The sequence below is a fragment of the Tauraco erythrolophus genome, chromosome 6, assembly GCF_009769465.1.
Source record: "Tauraco erythrolophus isolate bTauEry1 chromosome 6, bTauEry1.pri, whole genome shotgun sequence".
NCBI lineage: Eukaryota > Metazoa > Chordata > Aves > Musophagiformes > Musophagidae > Tauraco > Tauraco erythrolophus.
The window spans coordinates 34,514,551-34,537,761 of record NC_141470.1 but is presented as its reverse complement, the minus strand read 5'-3'; the positions used below and the strand labels follow the sequence as shown (position 1 = coordinate 34,537,761).

At 39.0% G+C, this 23,211-nt stretch overlaps 1 protein-coding gene across 1 annotated transcript in view; it reads right to left on the bottom strand.

Moving 5' to 3' along the window:
- DCAF5 (DDB1 and CUL4 associated factor 5) overlaps nt 1-23,211 on the bottom strand; it is a 78,045-nt gene that overhangs the window by 50,807 nt on the left and 4,027 nt on the right. The window contains 5 exon segments of the mRNA XM_086614090.1: nt 5,028-5,101; nt 5,104-5,159; nt 9,324-9,463; nt 11,857-11,893; nt 16,116-16,259. Coding sequence (XP_086470216.1) covers nt 5,028-5,101; nt 5,104-5,159; nt 9,324-9,463; nt 11,857-11,893; nt 16,116-16,259 — 451 coding nt within the window.

The window sequence follows — 23,211 nt, the reverse complement described above, 5'->3', positions numbered from 1 at the left end:
CAGTTTAACTCTGCTTCCCTCTGAGAACTGACAGGGAACAGGACAGTAGTTGAGGTAAATGAGTTTTACATGAAGGGTTTATACTAGCAGCAAATTATCAACTACACATAACCATCTCACCTCTCCCATATTTGAGGTGTTGCTGCCAGCCTGCTTAACCCACTGGAAGTTACTACTTTGTCAATCCACAGCAAACATCTAAAAGTATCAACGCTTCTTCCCCTTCTTTCTACCCATTCAACCCCTAATCAAAACCCCACTACCACATATCGTGACAAAACAGCTAAAGTTTACCTGATCTAGTCATTTCTGCTAGCACCACAGGTGGAACGAAAGGGCTGAAAAACTCCCACAACGGCCACAGTATTATGAAGGATTAATCCACACTGAAGGAAAGGAGGAATTTCATTTCACAGCTTACAGCATGTGCAGCAATGGCAATAAAAAGGTAGGCTGGAGAAGGAACAGATAGCTCTAGCAATTTTATACTATAGTTATATATTGTGCTATTCAACAATCCCAGCAAGTTAATACTTCCACATCGTGTCCCCCAAAAGCCTCAATTCCCTTATCCTTCCTATATCTCAAGTAGTGTCACATTTTCTTGGATACTGATGACAGTATAAAAGAGAGCTACAAAGCTGTAGAGAAGCAAGGATTTCCAACATTAGCAGACATTTTTGACAATGAGAAAAGCAGCTGATACAGTAGCCCCTTTGCTGTGCTAGTGTTCTGGCATGCAAGTTACACAGGCAGCTTCCTGTTTATCCCTCGATTATGGAGAACTTCAGGGCTGTTTAACCTATTCTGCATATCAAATTCATCAGCCAAAAAGCTTCTGGCACACGTCCTACCTGAAGCTACACTTTGTATCCTTTATTATTAAGACGAATACAGAAAGTACACACAAACTCCCTCACATACCAACTTCAGTTCTATGTAAAGTCTATCCCAAATATTTACAGCATTAGGTGGATTACTTCATCCTTAGAAAAAACTTATTTGAAAGTTTTCCCCAGAAGCATTTTCCAGTGTATTTCCATATTTCCCCAGTGCATTTTCCCCAGAAGAGACTGTAACAAACTAAAACCCACTGATGAAAATCTTAAATTCTGGCTTCCACTTCCTCACTGGAGTGAGGATTATATCTTAACTGATCCAGAACTCAATAATGTTTTTTCCTCATAAGACAAAGTGAACTGGCCCCAAATACATCAAAAACCAAGTTCCATATTTCTAGATTAGCGAACTAGATCTGCAGAGACCAGTGGGAGTTTTGGCAAACGCTCTGTTACTTTAATAAAGACTAAAAATCCAGTCTAATTCATTTAAATATGAGGGACTTTGGCTTTCACAGCCCAGTAGCAAGACACAGCTCACTCTTCAGGGTCCTCTTCCTTGAGACATTCCTGGGAACAAACTTTAGTGACAGCAGAGTGCTTTAGGCCATTTTCCTTCCCTCAGCCAAGCACACCCTTCTCACCATGTTTTGGGCACATCTCTGATTAGGAAAAGGAAGAAGGCTGATGGCTGTCCCAGAAAGATGGCAGCTGAAAGCAGCCTTACCACGTGCATTCATCTAAGTTACAGCTTGCTCAGCCCAAGTCTGAGGCCCTAAACATCAGTCAACAGCATGTACTCTGTAAGGAGCAGCCTGTCTCTTACTACTTGCTTTCCTGTTCCTGTTTCTGAGTCCTCTGGGAGGAGCCGTCTGCAGGCAGGATGCATGTGCCTATTTTACACAAAGCACCACACCTAGTAGTGCAAATGCTTTAAATGCCAGTGCTTAAGGGAACAGCTGCATGGTACATTCAGCTATACAATAAGGGCGTTGCAGACGTTCCCCTATGCATGGAAGAAGTGGTGTGACCTACACACCTAGAATTTCAGCACTGTAGCTGCAAGGTATGATGTTTAACCACCACCATTTAGCTTTTTAATTGGAAAGATTTAAATTGATCAGATTAGGACCAGAAAAGGGTAGCTCTTGTCCATCAGGTGTAAGCATACAGCATCCACCAATTTAATTTATGCAAGGCCTTCAAGACGACCCAGAGGCTGCAAAAGAAGGCACCCTTTCCCCTCTCCTTTCATCATTCAAAAAAACCTGTAGAATTCAGATTTGTCAAAGGTTATTAAGTCTTTCATACTGATGCTAAACCTGGAGAGATACAAATTATTGTCAGGAAGCATTACCAATTAAATTCTATTATAGCTATTTTATATTTGGCATTAGAAAGAACAATGCCACAATACAACTAAAAACATGTCCTTAAATGTGTGAGCACAGCCTATTACCCCTTTCACACACAGTAGCACCCAACAAGCTCACTGCAAGCGCTTTGCTTTGTGGTTAAGATTAGGGAAAAAGGCAGGATAGCATATAGACTGGAGATCTTCTGAGTTTCCATAACCTGATAGCTGCTACCACCACAAGCAATAGCTCATCATACATAAGCTAAGAAATCAAAGTCTTAATAAAAATAGCTAAAAATAAGAAAAAGGCACTACTTCTGTTATTAGAAAGCAGCTGGTAAAATTCGTAAGAGAAGAATTCCTTACTCAAGTGATCTGCTCCTGCATTTATCAGGGTCAATGCTTGTGTCTTTAGTCATACTGCTTCTCTCTATTCCTGCTAGCCTTGTACAACCTTTCCAGAGGTGATCCCATTTCACTGTGCTACCCAAGCGAAAGATTCCATCTAAATTTGCAACCATATAGAACTTCTATCACTTTAAGCTATATCACTCTACCATCACTCTTTTATATTCGCACTCTGAGAATAAAATGTCTGAAGAGAGAAGCATGTTGGTGTTAATTCCCTTTCAAAAAAAAAGAGAACCTACAGAAATCTTAAATCACAAATTGAAGTAAAGCTGAAAAATAAAGAATCCTGCAAAATGAGTATGAGGTCAGCTGGTTTGGCAAGAGGAAGCCAACTTTGTCCAAATTAGTTCAGAAGGAAAAAACAGGCATGAAGTCAAATGACAGAAATTTTAGGGGGAAAAAAACCCAAGAGAGATGTTTTGTAACAGCAAAATAACCCTAGCACCTTGTATTTCTCTCCCTCTATCCAGTGAATGCTGAAGTTAGTAAGTAACCTTCTAACCTCAAACTAAGACCTACACCTAAAGAGTTTGACAAGGATAAGACAAGATAGCTTAGGCAACTTCCTAACTCTCTTCCATTTAAATTTAATCAAACTCTAAATTTAATAGCAGACTGTACAACAGCTATCAACAAGGGCTCTGGCAAACTTTATAAATGTGAGCAAGCTCTAGAGCCACCAGCATCAGCATGCAAATTCTCATTCAAGCTTAAAAATAAAATAAATTCAAACCATTGTTTACAATTTTAAAATAATAAAACTCTCCTACAACCCTAATTTGGTTGCTATTGTAATGGATGTCTAAACATCTTAAATTTTTTTTTTAAGCAGTTATAATTAACTGCATATGAGACTGCTCCTTCTCTCTGTACAGCACAAACCCATGAAGAATTTTTAGTCATAAGCACTTCTAGATATTTCCGGAAACTCATCAATGAAGTGAGAGTCAAGTATACGTTACGGAAAATTTTAAATAGCTGAGGCTACTGCAGCTGTGAAACAAGTAGCACATGTCATCCTCTCTTTTCACTTTTTTGAAATTGTAACTGGAAACGTGTAAACATAAAAAGTTAGGAGGAAAGGGAGAAAGATTTACTTGATGTGCTCAATTTTTTTTCTGAGTATTATGATAAAATAGGAAATTACTTTCAAATCTGAAAGATTGAAAAAGACTCAACAAAACTTAATCTCTTATGCCTGCGAAACTCTGGCATCAGACATTGCACACATCTGCTTTAGAAGCCAGTCTAACCACACTTCATACTGCAAACTCATTTTCTTCTTTTCATTTGCTTAAAATCCTATGCTAACCTGGAAGCAAATTATGCAGCCAAATTTATTATCCAGGTGTCTAGGAAGTTATACAAACTCTTAAGTGTTGAGTAAAAAGCTGCCTTGACCACAATCTCTAGTCAGCCACCGAAGCGTGGTCATCAGGTCAAGAGAGGTGATTCTCCCCCTCTACTCTGCTCTTGTGAGACCCCACCACCTCGAATACTGCATCCAGTTCTGGGTGTCCCCACCATAAGAGAGACATAGATTTGCTGGAGCGTGTTCAGAGGAGGGCCACAAAGATGATCCAGGGGCTGGAGCACCTCTGCTATGAGGACAGGTTGCGGGAGCTGGGATTGTTCAGCCTTGAAAGAGAAGACTTCGAGGGACCTAATAGCTGCCTTCCAATACCTGAAGGGAACTTACAGGAAGGCTGGGAGGACTTTTTACAAGAGTGTCCGCTGACAGGACAAGAGGAAATGGGGTTAAATTGAAGGAGAACAGATTTAGATTAGATTTTAGGAAGAAATTCTTCAGTATGAGGGTGGTAAGACTTTGGAATAAATTGCCCAGAGAAGTTGTGGATGCCCCCTCCCTGGAGGTGTTCAAGGCCAGGTTGGAGGGAGCCTTGAGTAGCCTGGTCTAGTTGAGAGGCGTCCCTGCCCATGACAGGGAGGTTGGATTAGATGATCTCTGAGGTCCCTTCCAGCCTATGCAATTCTATGATTCTATGAACACTGAGATGGGTAGAAAAAACAAACTGTAAACCAGGCAGTGCCCATCATTGCTTCTTCCAGTATTAGCAAGCCAGTGCTAAATATAATGATGCGAACTTGACACAACGATCCCAGTTAATCTGCAGTGGTGATGGCAGGCAGGTTTCCAAAAAATCACTCACCTTCACATTGAAGATCTAGCCCCATTTTAAATTAAATTGGATCGTTTGTGTAAAGAAGAATGTTAATTAAGCAAAACAATTTAATTCAGCATTACTAACACTGCTGTTAACCTTCGTTCTGCATCTTTTCTTACCATTGTGTATTCTGACTTTAAAAATATATTAAAAAAAATAAGAGACAGTGGCATGCCATCACCTCTCAAGAGAAAGAAATACCACAGCATTAAGACAAGGGCAGCCAGATCTTACCTCTGAGGTTTACGAATATCCCAGAGTCCTACACCTTCCTTAGAGTTGGCAGTAGCCAGTAATCTGGGTTCTACACCGGATTAAACATCACACTGTGAAAGGCTGATGGGTAGTGTGCCAAGCAGAAGGGCTCTGTTGAAAAAGTTGAGATTTCAGACATAGAACAACAATGCATACAACCATTTGATGCAATGAGTCTGGCAGCTTCATATGGAAACAGTGTAACAAGATCTGAAGATATGGAGACATGTTCAAACCATTTCTCAAGCTGACACATCCAAAGCAATATAAAAACTGAGGTTTTAAAATCCACCCACGTGTACATTAACTTTGTCTAAATATGGAAAAGGACACATACTGGATTCAAGACACCATCTGTGTATGGAGGTTATGAGAGTTTAAAACTAGCCACTTAAAGTATCTGAACCTTCTTAAGGTTCATGACCAAATGGTCATCTAATAGTACTACACATGGAGAGGCTTTTTAAAGCTTCCTTCAATACATGCCTGGAAGCTTCCACAGCCATTGATGATCACCCAAACCGTAAACATAGCAGCAATTGCTTATATGTGAGAATAATAACACAAAAAGTGAAATAAGTTTTGTATGGAACTCAGCTCAAAGGTAGCTGCCAACCTTGGGGAAAAAGAGGCCTGCCACCTCTGAAGTGCTGTACAAGTAGACAAGAAGGGTGTTCCTCTTGCATAAAAATGTTAACAGTTGGCTTTTGCTGCTCACACACAGAGTTAGAAACATGCTCATCCAGACTCTCTCTCTTCTTGATTAGTGTAACAGACTGCATTTGGCCTGCTACTCTGCCCTATTCACTCTGTCAAAATGCTGCCGCCATGAACACTGGGAAAAAATCCTTGATTCTGTCATCATCCTCTGCATCTTTCTGCTAGCTTTATGGCTTTAGGCAGTCTAATTCTCTTTGTTGTATGTATCTTCGTGGCACACTGCCACTCTTTCACTCAACTAAGAAATCAGAATCAATGCCTATTTTGAGTCAGGGATTATGCCAACTCACTGTTTGCTTTGATGCAACCACTGTGCTGCTCACATGCTTGGGGAATTCTCTTACTGCCCTTATTTGAGCCACTGTGTGCAGGCACCTTTAGCCCCACAAGTACCTTCCAAGGTACTTCGCTTTCTTTCCTCGTATCCCTCATTAAGACATATAAAACACGGTTAAACAGATAACCCTCTCAAATTTTTAATACCTTCTGAAACTACCACCCTTCAAGCAACTGAGACCAAATTAATGTTTACTTGTCCTGCCCCATCTGTATCCTCCTCTTATGCCTCTATTACAAGCTTTTTGACACAGGAGCTTTCCTTTTAGAATTCATTAGCAGTGATCAAAACGCAGGTCTCTGGCCATGGCTGAAGCTCCCCAGTAATATTATAATTGTCATAGGAGGCAGAGGTAAAGGGAAGAACAGAAGCAAACTTTTGTTCTGCCAGCCTGCCCCAAAGCTTTACAGATTGCTGTTGGTCTGCTAGCGCTCCAAATAAGGTTTAACTCCAAAACTGACCTTCTACGTCTGCATCATCAAATCAGATCCCTGCTGGGACACAGAAGGCTGTGTTACTAAAATGGCAGCCCACACCAAGAAGTGATGGCCTGCATAAGCTGAGTGAAGAGACAAACAACATCAGATTGCGAATAAAGAAGCTGGTTTTTTAAAATAACTTTTAATTTGTGTATGTTTGTATACTCAAATCATTGTCACTAATTACTGGTGTTTTCCTTCACCTCTTTATAATAAATAGCCTGGCCTTGCACCACAGTTTCTTCTAAGATATCAAAAGTTGCCTTTCAACTGTCAAATTAAAGAGAGGTTACAGGAGCTAAACTAATGAGGCACTAAGTCACTTTAATGGAAAGTAGAGGGAATATTTTTTATTGTTCTTTATGCTTATTCACAATTGTAGCTCTTACACACTGGAGTATGACAATCTTTCTCAAGGGAGAAGCTCAACACCTTCTCTAACAAAAATTAGAAGTGGGTTTATAAAATCACTGCATAAATCACTCAGCAGTGAGAGACAGGGAGAAACAGAAGGGGAATGAAACTCCTTTTCCAGCTTCTTTTCATGCACTATTAAAACTAGGAGATTATTTGCAAGATTTTAATGAGCTGGCCATTCATGGTAACTAACTATACTTAATGCTGGCAGGCAGAGCGTATATTCCCATGACAATACCATTGCAGACAAGAGGATTACTCCAGTGAGAAGCATTGTATTGTAGTAAACATTGGCAGGGCTCACATATAAATGCTGACTCAGGGCTCCTATATAAGCATGCAAAAGCCCTTTGTTTAAAATTCAGAGAACCTAAGACACTACTCGAAAAAGCCTCAAATGTACAACAGCCAACACTTCACTTCATTTCACTGGTGCAGCCTTCTCATTCAAGGTCTCAGCAACAGTAAAGCAGTAGCAAGGTTTAACTACAACAAAGAAGGACAAACCTTATTTCATACAATTTCAGAAACTCAGATCAGATTGGACACTAGCTTATGATACGGAGCAGCTTCATACAGATGCATTTAAGCATCCAGTCCCATCGACTGTTGACATTAACCATCAGCAACAGGTAGCTCTCCTAACAGAGACAGAGATTTTAGGGTGTAGAGTTCAGGAGAAGGCAATAAAGGAGCATTCACTATTTCTAATTTGGAAGCCATATTCAGTGTCTGGTCTGATCACTTGGACATTATGAAAACAGAAAAACAGAGAGAAAGTGACACTTGGATTTACCAAAGGTAAATTAGTCACATCAGACCAATCTGATCTCCTTCTTTGGTAAAGTAACTGACCTTTTATACAGGGAAATTGGTAGATCTAATGAGGACTAAATTCACGTGTTGTGTAGTATCAAGTTTAGCGACAGGCAGCTGGGCTAAGCAAAGGGAGTTGCATGGGGTAAGAAACTGGCTGAAGGGAAAACAACAGTTCACTGTAACAGTAAGGGACTTCTGAGCAAGACAGAGGTTATTACTGAGTTCCTCAAAAACAGAGAAGAGACATTATAAATATTTTTATTCAAGTTTGTGATATACTGTGTGCATTGTTTTTCAGAATGTTTTAATAAAATTACCCCTTATCTCTTTCCCATCTGGTATCACAATTCCAAAAGAGAATTAGAATTCACAGTAAGAATCAGACTACTGAAAATTGAATGCAGTGCTAGTATATTTTTTTTTTTATTTTTTACAAAAGCAATATGCCTGGGTAGGGAGGGCATCAATAAGCAATCTACTCCAGGTACTCTGGTGGGGCTTATCAAGAAAGATCTAACTCTGGTTATTCATGTTCAATAAATCCCTCATGATACTAGTGGCTCTAAAAGACTCCTATGAGACTATTAAGTATGTCTTATTTCAGCTTTCATTTCCTAGTCAAAAAAGGACAGAATTGCAGTCTAGAAAAGTTATCAAATTCACTAGGTCTGGAAAAACCTAATTCAGTTAAACAGCAACTTTGACCCAAAACCAAATCTGTACAAATTGCCATAAAATACATAAGCTGGATTTCAGTGCCATAAACAACTTTCCTGTAAGACCCATAGAAACCATGAGTCGAGGCAATTGCATTTAATGAGCTTACAAAAAAAAAAAAAAGGAAGTTTATTTCGCTATGAAGGAAGGGAACCAGAATCTGTACTCCTGCAGATTGTTCAGTTTTAAATTCTCAGCTTTGTGTTCCTTAGGATGAGCTAAGCTTACAACTTCATTTACTGAAGTATTACTTAAGTATTCATATACTGAAATTCAATTACTGAAGTATTCCTCTCCAAATTGTTTAACTACAGTTCTAAACTGAGATTCTTCATCCTTAAAACTACAGCTGTAAAAACACAGATTGCAGTGTTTTGAGAAACTGCATGTTTGTCACATGAATCAACAGTATTTAGTTCTGTTTAAGAAAACAAAGATTGAAGCAGTAATCCAACTTTCCTGTTATCACATAAGGGCTCATGTTTCCATACAACCAGAAGACATTATGCATAAGAACAATTCTCAGTGTCACAGAGACATATATAAATAGCTTTGGAAAATTATTCACATCAAAATAACAGCTTTCTAAACGTCCAAAATTTTTTATCCCAGGCTGTAGCACTGAATGGTAAAGACCAAGGCTTGCCTATCACTGGCCACAAGAATTATGCCTCACTATCACCCTTGTCCAACACTCACTGTCTTGATTGTCCCAGATAAATTTTCCCTTCCCTGACTTGCCCAGATTCTTCCTAAATCAATTATCTTTCCATCTAGAGATCTCACCTCCATGGGAAGACTCTCGGATGTCCCAGATAAGAACCCGACCATCATCTGATGAACTGGCAAAGATGTTGTCATTTACCGGGCTCACTGAAAGGCCGTACACTGCATCTTCATGGGCAAACACATCCAAGGTCTCAGTGCTAGCAAAAGACACATAATATTATAATTTTGCTTCTTCTGCTGTTTTTTTAAAAAGCAAGTATTTACAGCTTTATCTACTTAGTAATACTTAGTGACAAGGTTTATGTAACTTCATAAGACCCTTGTGTTTAATTAGAGTAAAAAACAAACAAAAGCCCATGTAGAGTGACCAAGATGTCATGCTATGAGGAAAAAACCCTCAGACCAAAACCCACACATGAAAAACTTCAGATACTGCAAGATAGAAATCATGTTGTATTGATTAAGTTTGGGAGGAGGTAATGGGAAAGGGAAAGAGGTCTTGGGTCCTGTGGACTAAATTTTTACTACTTAATGTAAAAAGTAAAACACCGCAGAAGTTCATTCTTAATACAGGCTTTTGTATCATCCAGAAGTCCAGTTGAAGCTCACAAAAGAGCAACTTTCCAGCTGGCTTTTTTACTAAGTTTTCTTGGTTCTCCAGGATAGACCAGACCAATATTCTTTCGATGTAGAAAAAGTAGCAAAAAAGAGCAAAATAAAAACAAGTTCCCTGAAAGTACCTAGATTTCAGCCATTTAGCAGCTATAAAAAAGAAAATATCCATTCTCCTCTCTTTTCCCAACATTTTAGATCAATTAAAAAGGAGGAAACAGTGGCAAGGAGAGGCCAAAAGCTGAAATACTAAGACAGAACATTCTGGGGTTGTTTATTTCTTTGGCAAAACTCTTTTATTTCTTTAGAGAATACACTTTGTATCTAACTCCTACACCTCATGGAAACTCCACCAAGAGATCTCAAGTGAAAATCAGTGGTTTGCTCGCATGACAATTGATGTTCTTAGTGACAGATGTACTAACTCTGTCTCATGGACCTTTAACAGAAAGGCCAAAAAAACCCCACCAGTAACAGAAAAAGCCATTTAAAAGCATGAAAAAAAATTAGTTGATAGACCAAGCGTTACCATTCAAGAAGACAGAGGAACTTTCCATAGAAATCAATCAGAATTCAGTGTGTCAGACTAGTAAGGCTTCTTTCAGAAGATCACACAAATAGCCTTAGAGGAATGAATTCTGTGTGGATTACAACTGGACTTAGCACACCTAAAAAAACCCCACCCTGATAACAAAAGCACCTTACAAATACATACATATCAAAAAGACTTGTTAAAACATCTAAGCAAAACATAGCAAGAAAAAATGTGTTATATAGAAAAGTGTCAAGGACTGAGATCTTGTAGAAGCTTGAAAAGTCAGAACACAATGAACACCAGCATCTAAAATTTTGACATTTTCACATTTAACTAAAAAACAACAAAAAAAACAAAGCATTGAACAAAAAACTCTCCCAAAAAACCCACCCCCTCAAACTAATGTATGAAATCCACACATCTCCAAAATCCCAAAAAGTCAAACCAAACAAACAAAAAAAAAAAACAAAAACCAAACAATATATTGAAAAATCAGAAAAAAAACCTAGAGGAGTAAGATAAATTTACTTTTGCCCAGCTCTCATGTAAGATTTATACAAGAAGCAGATATAAGGTACGATGGAAGGCAGCTGTAAACCAACCAGTTCAATGCAAAAGGCTTTGGGCAAACCTAGTAAGAAATACGCCCAAATTATGTTAACCAGATTCAGGCAACTCAAAAGATTTAAGGTTTTATATTTCTCAGTTCTTACATATATGTCTCCTTGATTTTCCTTATGCTTGGTTTTTTGAGTTCATGTTATTTAAACAGCCATTGCGTAAATCCGTAGAAGTTATTAGTACAGACAGAATTTTAACTCTATACTTGTTCTACTTCAAAAACAGTAAGCTCAAAAGACATTATATCTAGAGAATACCAATCTAATATATTACCTCTACTGTGTTAATTATATTTTGACTAACAGTCTAATCTTGATGTAGCACAACAAAGCCTAATTCCCACTGCTTTGCAGTTTTGGTAAAAGGTATCAGAATAAGTGTGCTTCACATTAGCATGGAGAATCAGGCAGAGCTGCACTCAAGGTTTTAAAAGGTAGTTAGGTAGGCCAAGCACTAGTGATCTTAAATACAAGCCAGGTGAGTGTTTTAAAATACAAAACAAAAAGCCTGTATGTGCCACAACGCGTGTATATGTACCAGAACAATCTGGCTCTGAATCTACTCAGGATCTATTATGCTGCCTGCAGGAGAGCATATGTATTTAATAACCGTTCTCTTTCCCAAGGTCAAAACGATGCAGAACCCAAGTGCTGAAAAAAAATGGGGTAATGGGGAATACTTCATTCCAGATATGAATTTAGATAAACAAAAAGCATGTTTTGTGCTCTTCTCTCAGACCATTAATTTAAAACAAAAAGTGCCTCCAGTGAGTTGACATTAAGGGAACTCTTGAAGCAGTGGAAACACAAACTGTGTATTTACCTTTCAACATCGTGGAGTATAACTTGCTCATCATTGCCTGTAAAGAGAAATATAAACACTTAACATCATGTTCCAGCAGTTAAAAAGCATTATTGTGAAAAGAAAAAACAACCACAACAATAAATGTGGGGGTTTTTAATTTCTATTTTGAAAACAAAACTGAAGCATAGAGACCAGTTCAGTTGCCAAGTGGTCAGCCCTCTGCTCAGTTATGTGAAAGGCTCCATGTGACATTTCCAGTCATGATCAAATGCACGAATCCATTCCATCTGCTACGGCTCAACAAATGCTTCTTCTTAACTGTGTTATTGATTGTTCTTAACAAAGGAAGCTTGAGTTTTGGGACGCTTGCCCTAAAGAGAAGAATATCATATGAAGCAGCAGAACACCTTTAACTCTCATGTGAATACACCTTTCTTCCTGCTCAGAGGACGCTCTATAAGAAGACAATGGAGGGTGAAAAGAGATGCCACAAGCAAAACGCAACGGGCTCCCAGTTTAAATGCCGCCAGTTCACACTGTCAGCGTTCAGGGTTTTGCAATCACTGAGAAAGCATGAACGTGACAGCCAGTGTAATTTCTTTTGTATTAACAAAATCCAAACCAAACCAAACAAGACAATCATGTTACTTTTCTTTGATCAAACTGAATACAATGCAAACTAACCACATGCATGCAGACTAAAAGGGTCACAGCTACAGAGTAGTTCCACCGGCTCATGAAGTGTTTTTCAAGCTATAGCAACAGAATATTCTTTTAGTCTCTGCAATGAATATTAATTTATCTAACGTGGCACCTCCTCTTTAGAAATATTTAAGGAGACATAGTTATATTTAATTCAGAAGAAAAAAAACAAACAGGAAGCCCACAGTCATATTTTTATGCTCAGTATGTCTCTGTAGTCACAATACCAAGTTGTGAAGGCTTCCTAATGTACGCAAAAGCCAGAGATTCAGAAGGAGCAAGATTTCATGTTGTGATTATTAAGCGTTCAGATGATTCAGTTTTCATTTATCCCGTACACATTTTAATTTGCGTGTCTCAACAGAAGAAATATGAGAAAGCTTCTCTTTGACTAATGAGGTGTGAGATTTTTCTACATCCACTTGCTCTTTGCACAGGCTCCTAGTTAAATCATGCCAGTCGTAGATTACTGCAGTACCTTATCTTTCCTGTGGTACAATAACCAAATCAATTACTTGTAAGTGTCCTGTGACCATTAATTGCAATGGAAACTGTCCATTATACATCACAGGCACGGTTTATACCTAGGAAAACTACTCAAGTGTCTACGTATTTCACCAGTAGCCTGGTTTCTTCAGTGACAAAATTTCCGCCAGCAGACACTCCTGCTCCTCACCCTCCATATAGCGTGAATACAAGAACCATTGTAGATGCCTGGCTTCACGCCTCTAGTCATCATGGGATCAACCTTCCCTTCCATCACAAGCTCCAAAATGTGAAAGAAAGAACGAAAGAAAGGGGAGTGTGGAACAACCACTGCTTCTCTCTGTTTCATGTATAAGAGGAGAAGGTGGTGACAAAAATCTAACCACAAATTGCTTGGTCACTTTTGGTAAGGATTCATCCCTGCAGAAAACGTCACTGCTGTTCATCCCAGCAGGGTTCCCACTTACAGTGTTTAACACAGGAGAGTTCATTCTTCATTGAGAACAATTGGGTTGTAATTGTATATCCAACTCTCCCATTTATAATCTTTCTTCTTTTGGTAACTGAAGTTATGATGATCAAAAAGACGAGAAGTATCTGCCATTCCCTTCAGTTATACTTGTGAGTATGAAATACTGCAGAGCACACATAGAGGAGCACAGTTAAGGGTGCCTAAACCCTGTATCTGTCACATCAGGCCTCTAGAGAAACCAACGCAGTTCCCTGCAGGTTTATTTCAGCTTTTCGTATACCTAACATGAAAAGAAAAAAAAAATTCCATGCAGTTTACTAAGAGGGGATCTTTCATTTCAAATGCTGCTCTACTCTCAGTGCGTGTGGACAGAGAAGGGCAATAGTATTCTTCAGGGATACAAACTTCTTTGGTATCTTGAGACAGTTTTTTCTCCAGAGATTACATGCAAAATACTATCCATTCAGTTCCTGCCTTCCATTTTGTAATGGCTACATGTGGTGCATGCTAGACATGCGCTCCTTCAAAGCAAAGAGCTTTGAAATTCCTTGGATGCAATTCAATTTGTACTGAAGTGGAAAATCCTTTCTCCTCTGCTATCAAGAGCTGCTTTAGGGAAAGGTCATCAGATCATAAGTCATTAGTCATTGGCAGCTTTATTTACAGAATGAATTGAGTTCTGCGGGCCTGGTGCTAGTTTCCATACTCTAATTTTTAGGGTTTTTTTTTTAAGTATTTCAACTTCCATGATTTGAATACAACTCCAACTTCAGTATTGAGGAGGGATCTTAGGACCCACAATTCTTTCAAAACTTTTAAGAATCTCTCAGAACACTGTTGAGTGAATAAATATAGTTAGCCCCATTTTACTGACAGAGATAAAACAGATGGTACATCTAGGCCATGCAGCAAAACGACTCTTTACAAGGGATCCAAGAGTCAGACTCACAGCCCTTGCAGATGAGCTCTGTGAATCTTGGTGGAGCAGCTGAAAGAGTTCCTGACTCCTCCAATGGAAATAATTTCTGGCAGAGGCACAGTATGTTTATGCAAACTGGAGGAGGAAAAAGAGATGAGAACAGCCAGTTTGTCTGTGCATCAGCTGTCACAGCTCATCTAACCTGGCATCTTAGCAAAAATCCACTATAATCAATGACGTAAATCTTTAACTGCAGGTGTTCACTGACACGGCAAGGTACAGTCAAACCATTCTGCCGCCCTTCCTGTGAAAACAGTAGCCTCTGACAGCAGGGCCCAATGGACAGAAGGCTCAGTTGGAAATGAGAAAATACCATTACAGCTGCTCCAGCAAGATTTGGAACAGTGCATTTCTTGAATATTCATGTAAGGTTCCATTTGTCTCAATTCAAACTATAATAAAGCAGACTCCAGCCCAAAGTTTCATTGGAATCACTCCTGCAGATACATTCATTTAAAGACAGTGTGGACTTCTGTCTTCCTCATAAAACAAACAGCAGTCTCAAGAATCAGAAGACAGGCATCACTATTCGACATTTTGGCCATTTTCTCTACCTGAAAAGTATATCTGAATCATTTCATCCTTAAAATTTGACACCATTTTAAGCTTTGCCATGTCTTTTTTTCTAAGGGACATTATATGGCGTTGAAGGATGGGATGCTTCCACCGTTCACAATCACTTAGAATCAATTTATAGTGTCGATTTGCAGTTCAAAAATCTTGGTTCAAAAAGGTAATGAAGGGCACTGACCAAGTAGTCTCATAAATCCTAAAAGAAGTCTAGTTGTATGTTTAATGGACATATTGATGAAAGATACAAATCCTTGTCCATTCTTCTATTATATTAGGAAGAGGAAATGAAGTAGAGCAGAAAATGACACTGACTGCATTTTGACAGTCCTGTGCCTTTTTCTTTTCAATTCAATTTTCCTCTCTACCTCAACACTTCAAAAATCAAGTAATGAAATGAACCTAAATTCTAGGAATTATTACCTCAGAACAAGTACATGTCCACTTTCCTTATGTTGGTTTTAAGACTGAATTAAACTTTGTGTTAAAAAGTGGACTTCTATTTAAAAAAGATGAAGAATATCAATGCCAATTAGAGCCCGATGTGCCAACACTTCTAAAAGGCAGACACTTGTCTAGTGAGGACTAAAATGAGGTCTGAGAAAAAGTGATACACCAATAGATGGCAATAGCCCTTCATCAGCCATCTAAGGGTGCATTAAAATCAGCTAGCAGCAGCAGAGATTTTCAAGCATCCGGCTTGAGTGGCAGAGAGGACACAGTGTCTGCTCTCAGTACAGCTAAGCGGGAATACCAAAGACCATATTCCACGCTCTGTAGCACAAGTAGGGGCAGACTGGACCTAGGATTCTCAGGACAGTTCAAGACATGTTGCACTTACACCAGGGCTTGGGAAAAGGAGAAGCACAACAAAACTGAAAATGTCGTGCTAGCTAAAGAATTCCCTGTTCCCAAAGAACCTTTAGCTGCTAATTAAGGACACCTTCCAGATCCTTCAGCGACTACGGAAAAGATCTTTCATGTGGGGCAGGATCTCGTTCATGGCTTCTACTCTAAGGCATTCACAATGCAAACTCCTGTGAAATGAGGGTGCTCTTCTTTCCTTACCTCCAGAGAACACTTTCGTATTGCCACTGTTGAAAGCTAGGCAGAAGATATTAGAGTGATGCTCCCCTTTCAGCTGAACTGGTTTAACTCTTGAGTGGATGGCTTCTTCCATATGCCAAAGTAAGACCCGGCGGTCATCCCCCCCTAGAAGAAAGAAAGGAAGTGTGCATTACTGCCTGAGCCATATGTAAACTGATGACTGACAAGTTATTTAACTCTGCAGTTATTCATAAAAGGCTTTGCTGAAACCCTAGTTAGCATAAAAAAATTTATACCTCATAAGTGTTTACATATATAGACACACATTTACATTAAGATGCCATGCAGTCAGGTATTCAATTAATATTAATGAAAACAGAGGAACCAGCAGAAGAAGTTTGGATTAAACGGCTGCCATTCTGCCAACACATAGTGACAATCTATAGCAACCTGGAGACTCAGAATTTTACTAGCATGTAAAATTCTGTGGCGAGCTGTAGATGAACTACATGCCAAAATAACATATCCATGTTGGCAAAATGCTTCTACACCAACTCCTTGTTGCATCACTTATGTTATTCATGAAACAGGAATGTTTCTCCCCTTACACCAACAACGGTATCTCCTCTAAGCAGTCTTTGCAAAGCCTTCATAGCATACATTGGCTACAGGACCGACATATGGCCATAAAAAGATTTTACTGGAGCATTCAGAAGTCTCCAGCATGCAGAGTCATGTCATGCTTCTAGATCTGTAAAGGTTGAGACAGCCATTTCTGAGATGAACTCCGGACAAAGAGAATAACTGCGGAAAAGAAGTTCAACTCTCCCCTGCTTTACAGGTTGCAGTACTTCTAATGGCTTGCCTAGGTGCAGGTCTCAGTTCAGAGCTCTGTGCACAAATAAGTGCCTCCTCCTCTGGTAAACAGTCAGATCTAAAACAAATATTAGACACTGTCCACGCTTTAATTGCATTAAACTGTTGTTTACCAGGAAGAGAAAAAAATTCAAGATACTATTGTATTGGAAAGCACTCTCAACATCAATTTTGAGTGCCTGCAAAAGTCTGAATAAAGCATCTTCAAGACACACTCAAAATATTTCTGGTATCTGTCTTTAATAACAAACAAAAGAGAAGGGCATCCCAAGTCAAAAGTACTGATTTCAGTTAAAACATTTTACTGCTTTGCACAATCGAAAACATAAACTCAGCGCCTTCTGAGCTGCTATCCAGAAGGAAAAAGATATGAAACAAGAGAAAAAAGTAAACTGAAATTAATTGGTCTGCAGTTTACTTCAAGAAGAGGTAAATATATAAATAGAATTCATGACTACTGTTAATCAGATTTCTTAAAACTTTTCACATCATATGATGGTATTAAGAAGTTTTCCCAATGAGCTGAGTTATGTCAAACATCCTTTAAGTTAACAGTCTCTCAGCCTTTAAGTCTCTTAACAGATTTTACGACAATCACTTTGATAGACAGTACAGCTGCATGTTAAGCTTACCCATGCTCCGTAAAATTAATTGTGTATTCCTCCTCCTGATTTTGTACTTTACAGAGCAAACAAAAATACACAATAAAAGATTTGTGATGCATTTGATAACTACTGGGAATAAGAGTCAAATGTGATGGGTCTAGAAAAAGAGTAATTTATGGTCAACTAAACTGATAGAGAGCTTAGATTGCTTTCTGTCTAGAAACAGGAGAGAAAGTTGTAATTGCACCCTAGTGATTGCAGATGAGCTAGTAACAAGGAGACACAGAAATATACGACTGCTGAAACATGCAACCACGTTAGTAACGCTAAAATCAAGAAGTGATTGTCACACTTAAAGTAGTTACTTTTCAAAGCTGGCAACAGCCAGGTCTTAAAGTTGCCACTACCTGGCAAACAATTTAAGCAACGTTTAAGGCTGGTGCGTCTATCAGACTACATTTATTGTCTTTCAAGACTTCTGTAAAAGATGTTTCAAGTCAATAATTATTCAATAATAACATACTGTTGCTAATTGTTACCATAGCAAATCAATTTGCAAAACCACTGCAGTACGTCTACACATCTTCCTACCTGATAGCACAGCCATCTAGGTGTCTCACTTCAACAGCAACCTACAATTCATTTCCGCTACCCACCTAGTCCAGATACGAACAAAAATAAAGAAGATATCCAAAGACAACAAACTGTGGTTTCCAGCACACACACAGGATGGTACGAGAGGGATAAAATGCAGCCTGTGCAGAAGAGTCTTTGACAGCGTTACAAGTTGCCACTACCTTCTTTTTCATGAGTTCCTATACCTTAGTGCCTGTCTTCTCTGCCTCCAGCTTAGAACCAACTCTTCCTACTGAATCCACCTCTCTTCCCCAACACCTAGATCTCCATGAGACTTTGGTACAAAGGGCCCCACTATCAAGTATCCAACATTATAGCAGTCAGAGAACTATGCTTGCCTTTGTGGTGGCACAGGTTCCACAGTTTAGGAGCTTTTAAATGCTCCCCACACTCATCAAATTCTATCCCTTCTCCATCTATACATTGTCTTGCACATACTTGCCTTGAGAACTTCTACACTCCTGTTTCATGCTTCAGTTTTATTCCTCTCGTACCCCACCGAGACAGAAAGTTTAATAAAATTATAGTATTACTTGGGTTGGAAGCGTGTTCCCTCATAACTCCAATTTAGCTATTCCAGAAATACTCCTGACTTGAGGTCAGTTCCACCAGAAAGAAAAAGGCTTACCAATATGTCCAGTCACAGAGGAGTATTTGTGGCAGAAAGACACTTCACCAGTCTCTACATCCTTACACAAGACAGCAAGAAGTGTTAGGTCACAGGCAAATATATCCAAGAAAAGGCAAGATTTACGTGACTGAAACCAGGAGAGGTGCAAACCACCAAATGCAATCTCCACTACCAAAACCTGACTCTTATTTCAAGAGGGAAGAAAGGAGGGAGGCACACATGTACGGACAAATACACAGGGAGACAGCAAAGAAAATGTGAATATATAGAGGCTTACACTCTGTGGAAAGGAACCATGATTCATCACACACAAAAGTGAATGCACATTATGCAACACGAGTTACAAGCCTGAGAATTATAGGAAACTTTGGGCCTACAGCATTCGTTCACAGTGGATCCGTGAATGCAGATTAATTAAGATGCTTTAAATTTACAGTGGATTTATTGCATATGTACACCGATTCTACAACATGTGAAGCTGAAGCCACTCAACACTTTTCAAAAATCACTGAACCCACTACACAAACTTGTGATAATTCCACAACGCTCTCCAAAAGAGAATAACTGTGTATGGCAAAAGTATGTTCTTGACATGATACAAAGCATATACCAAGAGCAACAGGTTTCCTACACATCTAGGAAACCTGTATATATGGCTTCACATGAAAACACCTTAGCCACCAGGGTTCCACAGGCAGATTTTCTAGAAATGGAAGACCCACATAAGTCTTGAATTTGTTATTTTTCAGTTCATGGTGGTAGAAGTAATAAGTTTGACATCTACAAAGTGGAAATACCTTCACTTACATCTTGTTTTGCTGATTCCGTTTAGGACTGCACGACTGACAATTTGAGGAGCAAAGGCTTGTGCGACCCAGCTAAGAATCATACAATGCTATTCCACAGTTACTTTTCAGAAAGGAACTGTATTTTAAAAGACTTAATTAGTCAAGCACTTCAGTGTTCATTATGGGTCAAACTTCTACATTCAAAATCAAAGTGAGGCAGTAAGAGAAGTCAGGTCAAAGAAGTATTTGTGGTCAGAGAGGCTGGAAATTTTATCACCTTCCCATATTAGTCTTGATGTAGAGAAGAGGAGTACTTGTGGGTTTTTTTGGGTTTTGTTTTATTTGGATTTTTTTTACAAGCACACATGAATGAAAAATACATAAACACACATTTCTTCTCCTGCCCCTAGTCACTGGAATACTTTGTTAATGCTTTGGGCCTTCTTACTAATGTTGATGAGAGACACAGGCAGGATTAAGGAATTCTACCCAGAAGATACGCAAGAGAACATACTTAAAAAGAAAGCTTGCATTTCAAATCTTGGACTAGTTATCCTGAAATAGATTCTTAAGTAGACAAACTTTGTGTTCACCCTTGGCAAACTTCTAGTTCCTGTGAATCTCCCAGAAGAATTAAAAGTGCTTGTCTTCTTCACAGTCTGCCTGCTTCAGAATGGTTCGTGCATGCTGCATATCCTAAGATTGCAAGTGGTGGGTGGAGGAAGTAGAGCTCCCAAGAACGTGTTTTTTATTTTGTTTTGGTTTGGCTTTTTTTTTTTTTTCCCATTTTAAAGTAGCACAGACAAACACTATAGGTAGAATATGTCCATTCTAGAGAACTGAACAGGTCCCAAATGACTCAGCACGGCATATATTTCAGCACAAACGGTTCACTGCCTCCATAGATCTTAAACCAAAGCATTCTAGTTTTGCCCTGCTTTTGGACCAGTTCTTCCCAAAAAAGTTTTCTGATCTGGTTACCTTCTAAATAGGTAATCACTGAATTTATACACAAATCAATTTGAAAGAAGAGTCTACTTCACAGTAACAGTAGTCTACCTGTAGTTCAGGACTGTTCTTATTAGTCCTAAAATAGTCTGAAGGAGGCCAGAACATATCCTTGCCACAAGCAAATCTAGTCCAAATAGTATCTGCATAGCTCATGAAGCACACTTGAGCTCTTCAGTGCCAAAAGGAGCACTTCAAAATCACACCAGTCAGTACTTAAAAACTGCAGTTTTTAAGTGCATTAACCTTGCCGATTGTGGACAAAGCTCAAGACCACTTCTCCTCTTGTCTCCTATACACAGGTCCAGTCACTGAAGAACCTACATGGCAAGTGAGCAACACTTCTAAATCATAACATAAAAGATTAATCTTATTCCTTATGTTTACTCAAGAAGTTGCACAAATCACAGAAAGTGGGATTGGACGGTATTTCAAGAAGTTGATCACTTAGTTGACCGTGGCCATGGACAAAAGGCCAGACTTGTGTCAGAATTATTCCCAGTAGATGTGTGTCTAGTTTATTCTTAAAAACCTACCACTGAGGTAGATTTCACACCCTCCTTAGGCAGCCTATTTCAGTGCTTCCTTATCCTTGCCATTAGGCAGATTATCCTAATATCTAGCCCAAGGGTGCAGTGTGACATTATATATGATCCCACTCCCTCTTGCCATGTGGTCCTGCTATTTTCCCTCTCATTGAATTCAGTGGTGATGCAGCCAGAGTGTGAGTAGGTTAAAGAAGTTGACCTGACAGAAAATCAACTGTCAGTCAAACAATCTCTCCCTGCCCATTCCTTCCCCCTGTTTAGACACTTCCATCATACCAGTTTATGACTTTAAGCTATAAAAGTGCCACATTACAAACAACGGAGAGGAGACATAAGTGAATAAACTACAAGATGATGGGAAAGTGTAAGATTAAAGAGCATCCTTAAAATCTTTCTTTCTACAATTAAGACCATTTCTTTGTCCTATTCCCAGTGGACAAAGAAGAGTTTACAACTTTATGTAATAATAATTAAAAACACTTTTATGCAGCTTAAGACTTGCATCTCTACTCGGTTTTTCTTTCTGTAGACAAAATGGAGGCCTTTCTTTCAGGCTTTCATTTTTCTAGACCTCTGATTGTTCTTCACATGCTCTTATGAACCTTCTCTAGTTCAACCACATCCTTCTGAAAGTACAGTGGCCAAAATTGACCGCAGCACTCCATACGAGACCCCAACAGGACCAAAACAATGCAGGATTTCTTCACATGCTTTAGCATGTCTGATGATATTTATCTTGTGATCTACTATCATATTTGGATCCTCTTCTACATGACTATGGTCCAGTCTCCATGAAGTATTTGTATAGCCAACCATTTTTATTCACCTGCTGTAGTTCACACTTGTCCCTATCAAATCACATGCCATTTTTTTCCAGCTCATAATTAACTTTAAATTCAAGTCCTATCCTCTGCAATTACTGCTGCCTTTCCTGGTATCACCTTTAAATTTTGTAATTTCTCAGACATTAATGAAAACATCGCATAGTAACTGGATCTAAGACCTCTCCTTGCACAGAATTCTGCTTGATACAAAGAGCCTAAGATCAAGACTACCTCTCTTTAAAACACACTTGATACATAATCCTCTTAATTCAGAAGTAATATTCTACTACCTTTGCTAAAGTCACCTCATTCCTTTGTTTTAGGTTCCTGCTTCTTCAGATTTACATGGCAATCAAATGACAGATGAATTTCCAGTACTTTCTTGCATCCCTACAAATCTACGATCGTAGAAGAGCTATTAATTTTTGCATTATCTGGTGAGGGAAAAAGAACGTACGTGTGGATTAAGTAAGCCTCAAATTACAGTACTTCCCAGAAGTTATCTTGAAAGTGCAGTTTAAAACAGGGGGGGGAAAAAGTGGGAGGTTCTGAAAAAGATACTCATGTTTGTAAGAGATAGCAGGCAAGAAAAATGAAAGTCAGATAAACAAATAGGAAAACATATCATATCCACCAAACTTGAGGATGGAAGAAGGCAGGCCTATCACACAGACTAAGTAAAGATGATTTTTAAGAAGTTAAATTGCAGAAGGAGATGCTTGGCATATCTGAGGGAAGAAGTCAGTTGCATATCATTGCATGGTGAATTTAATTTCCGTGCACGAACAGTCATGTGTTTCTCAAACTGTTAACAGAAAAATACCACCACCTAGTATATAAAGTGTTGCAAAGACACAATTTTTCCAACAAAATCTTTCAACTCCATCCAGCAGCTAGTTTTAACTAATTTCAGCCCACTCACACATTTCTTATATGTTACACTTTCCTGTAGCCTTGTGTGATTCTACAAACAGGTCTTCTCTAGTTGTCACATTGCATCTTCTCCTGAGTATCCACCTCCCCCTTTCATTTCTCTCAATTTTCTTTAATTCTTGTCCTTATGCCTGTCCCTTCTTCTAGCATTCCTGCCCCAAAACATTATCATCTCACTCTCCTTCTCCCTCTCTCTAAAGTGACACTGTTGAGTTCCATACATAGTTCCACACAGAACACTGAGTTCCTACAGACTGGCCTCCCACCC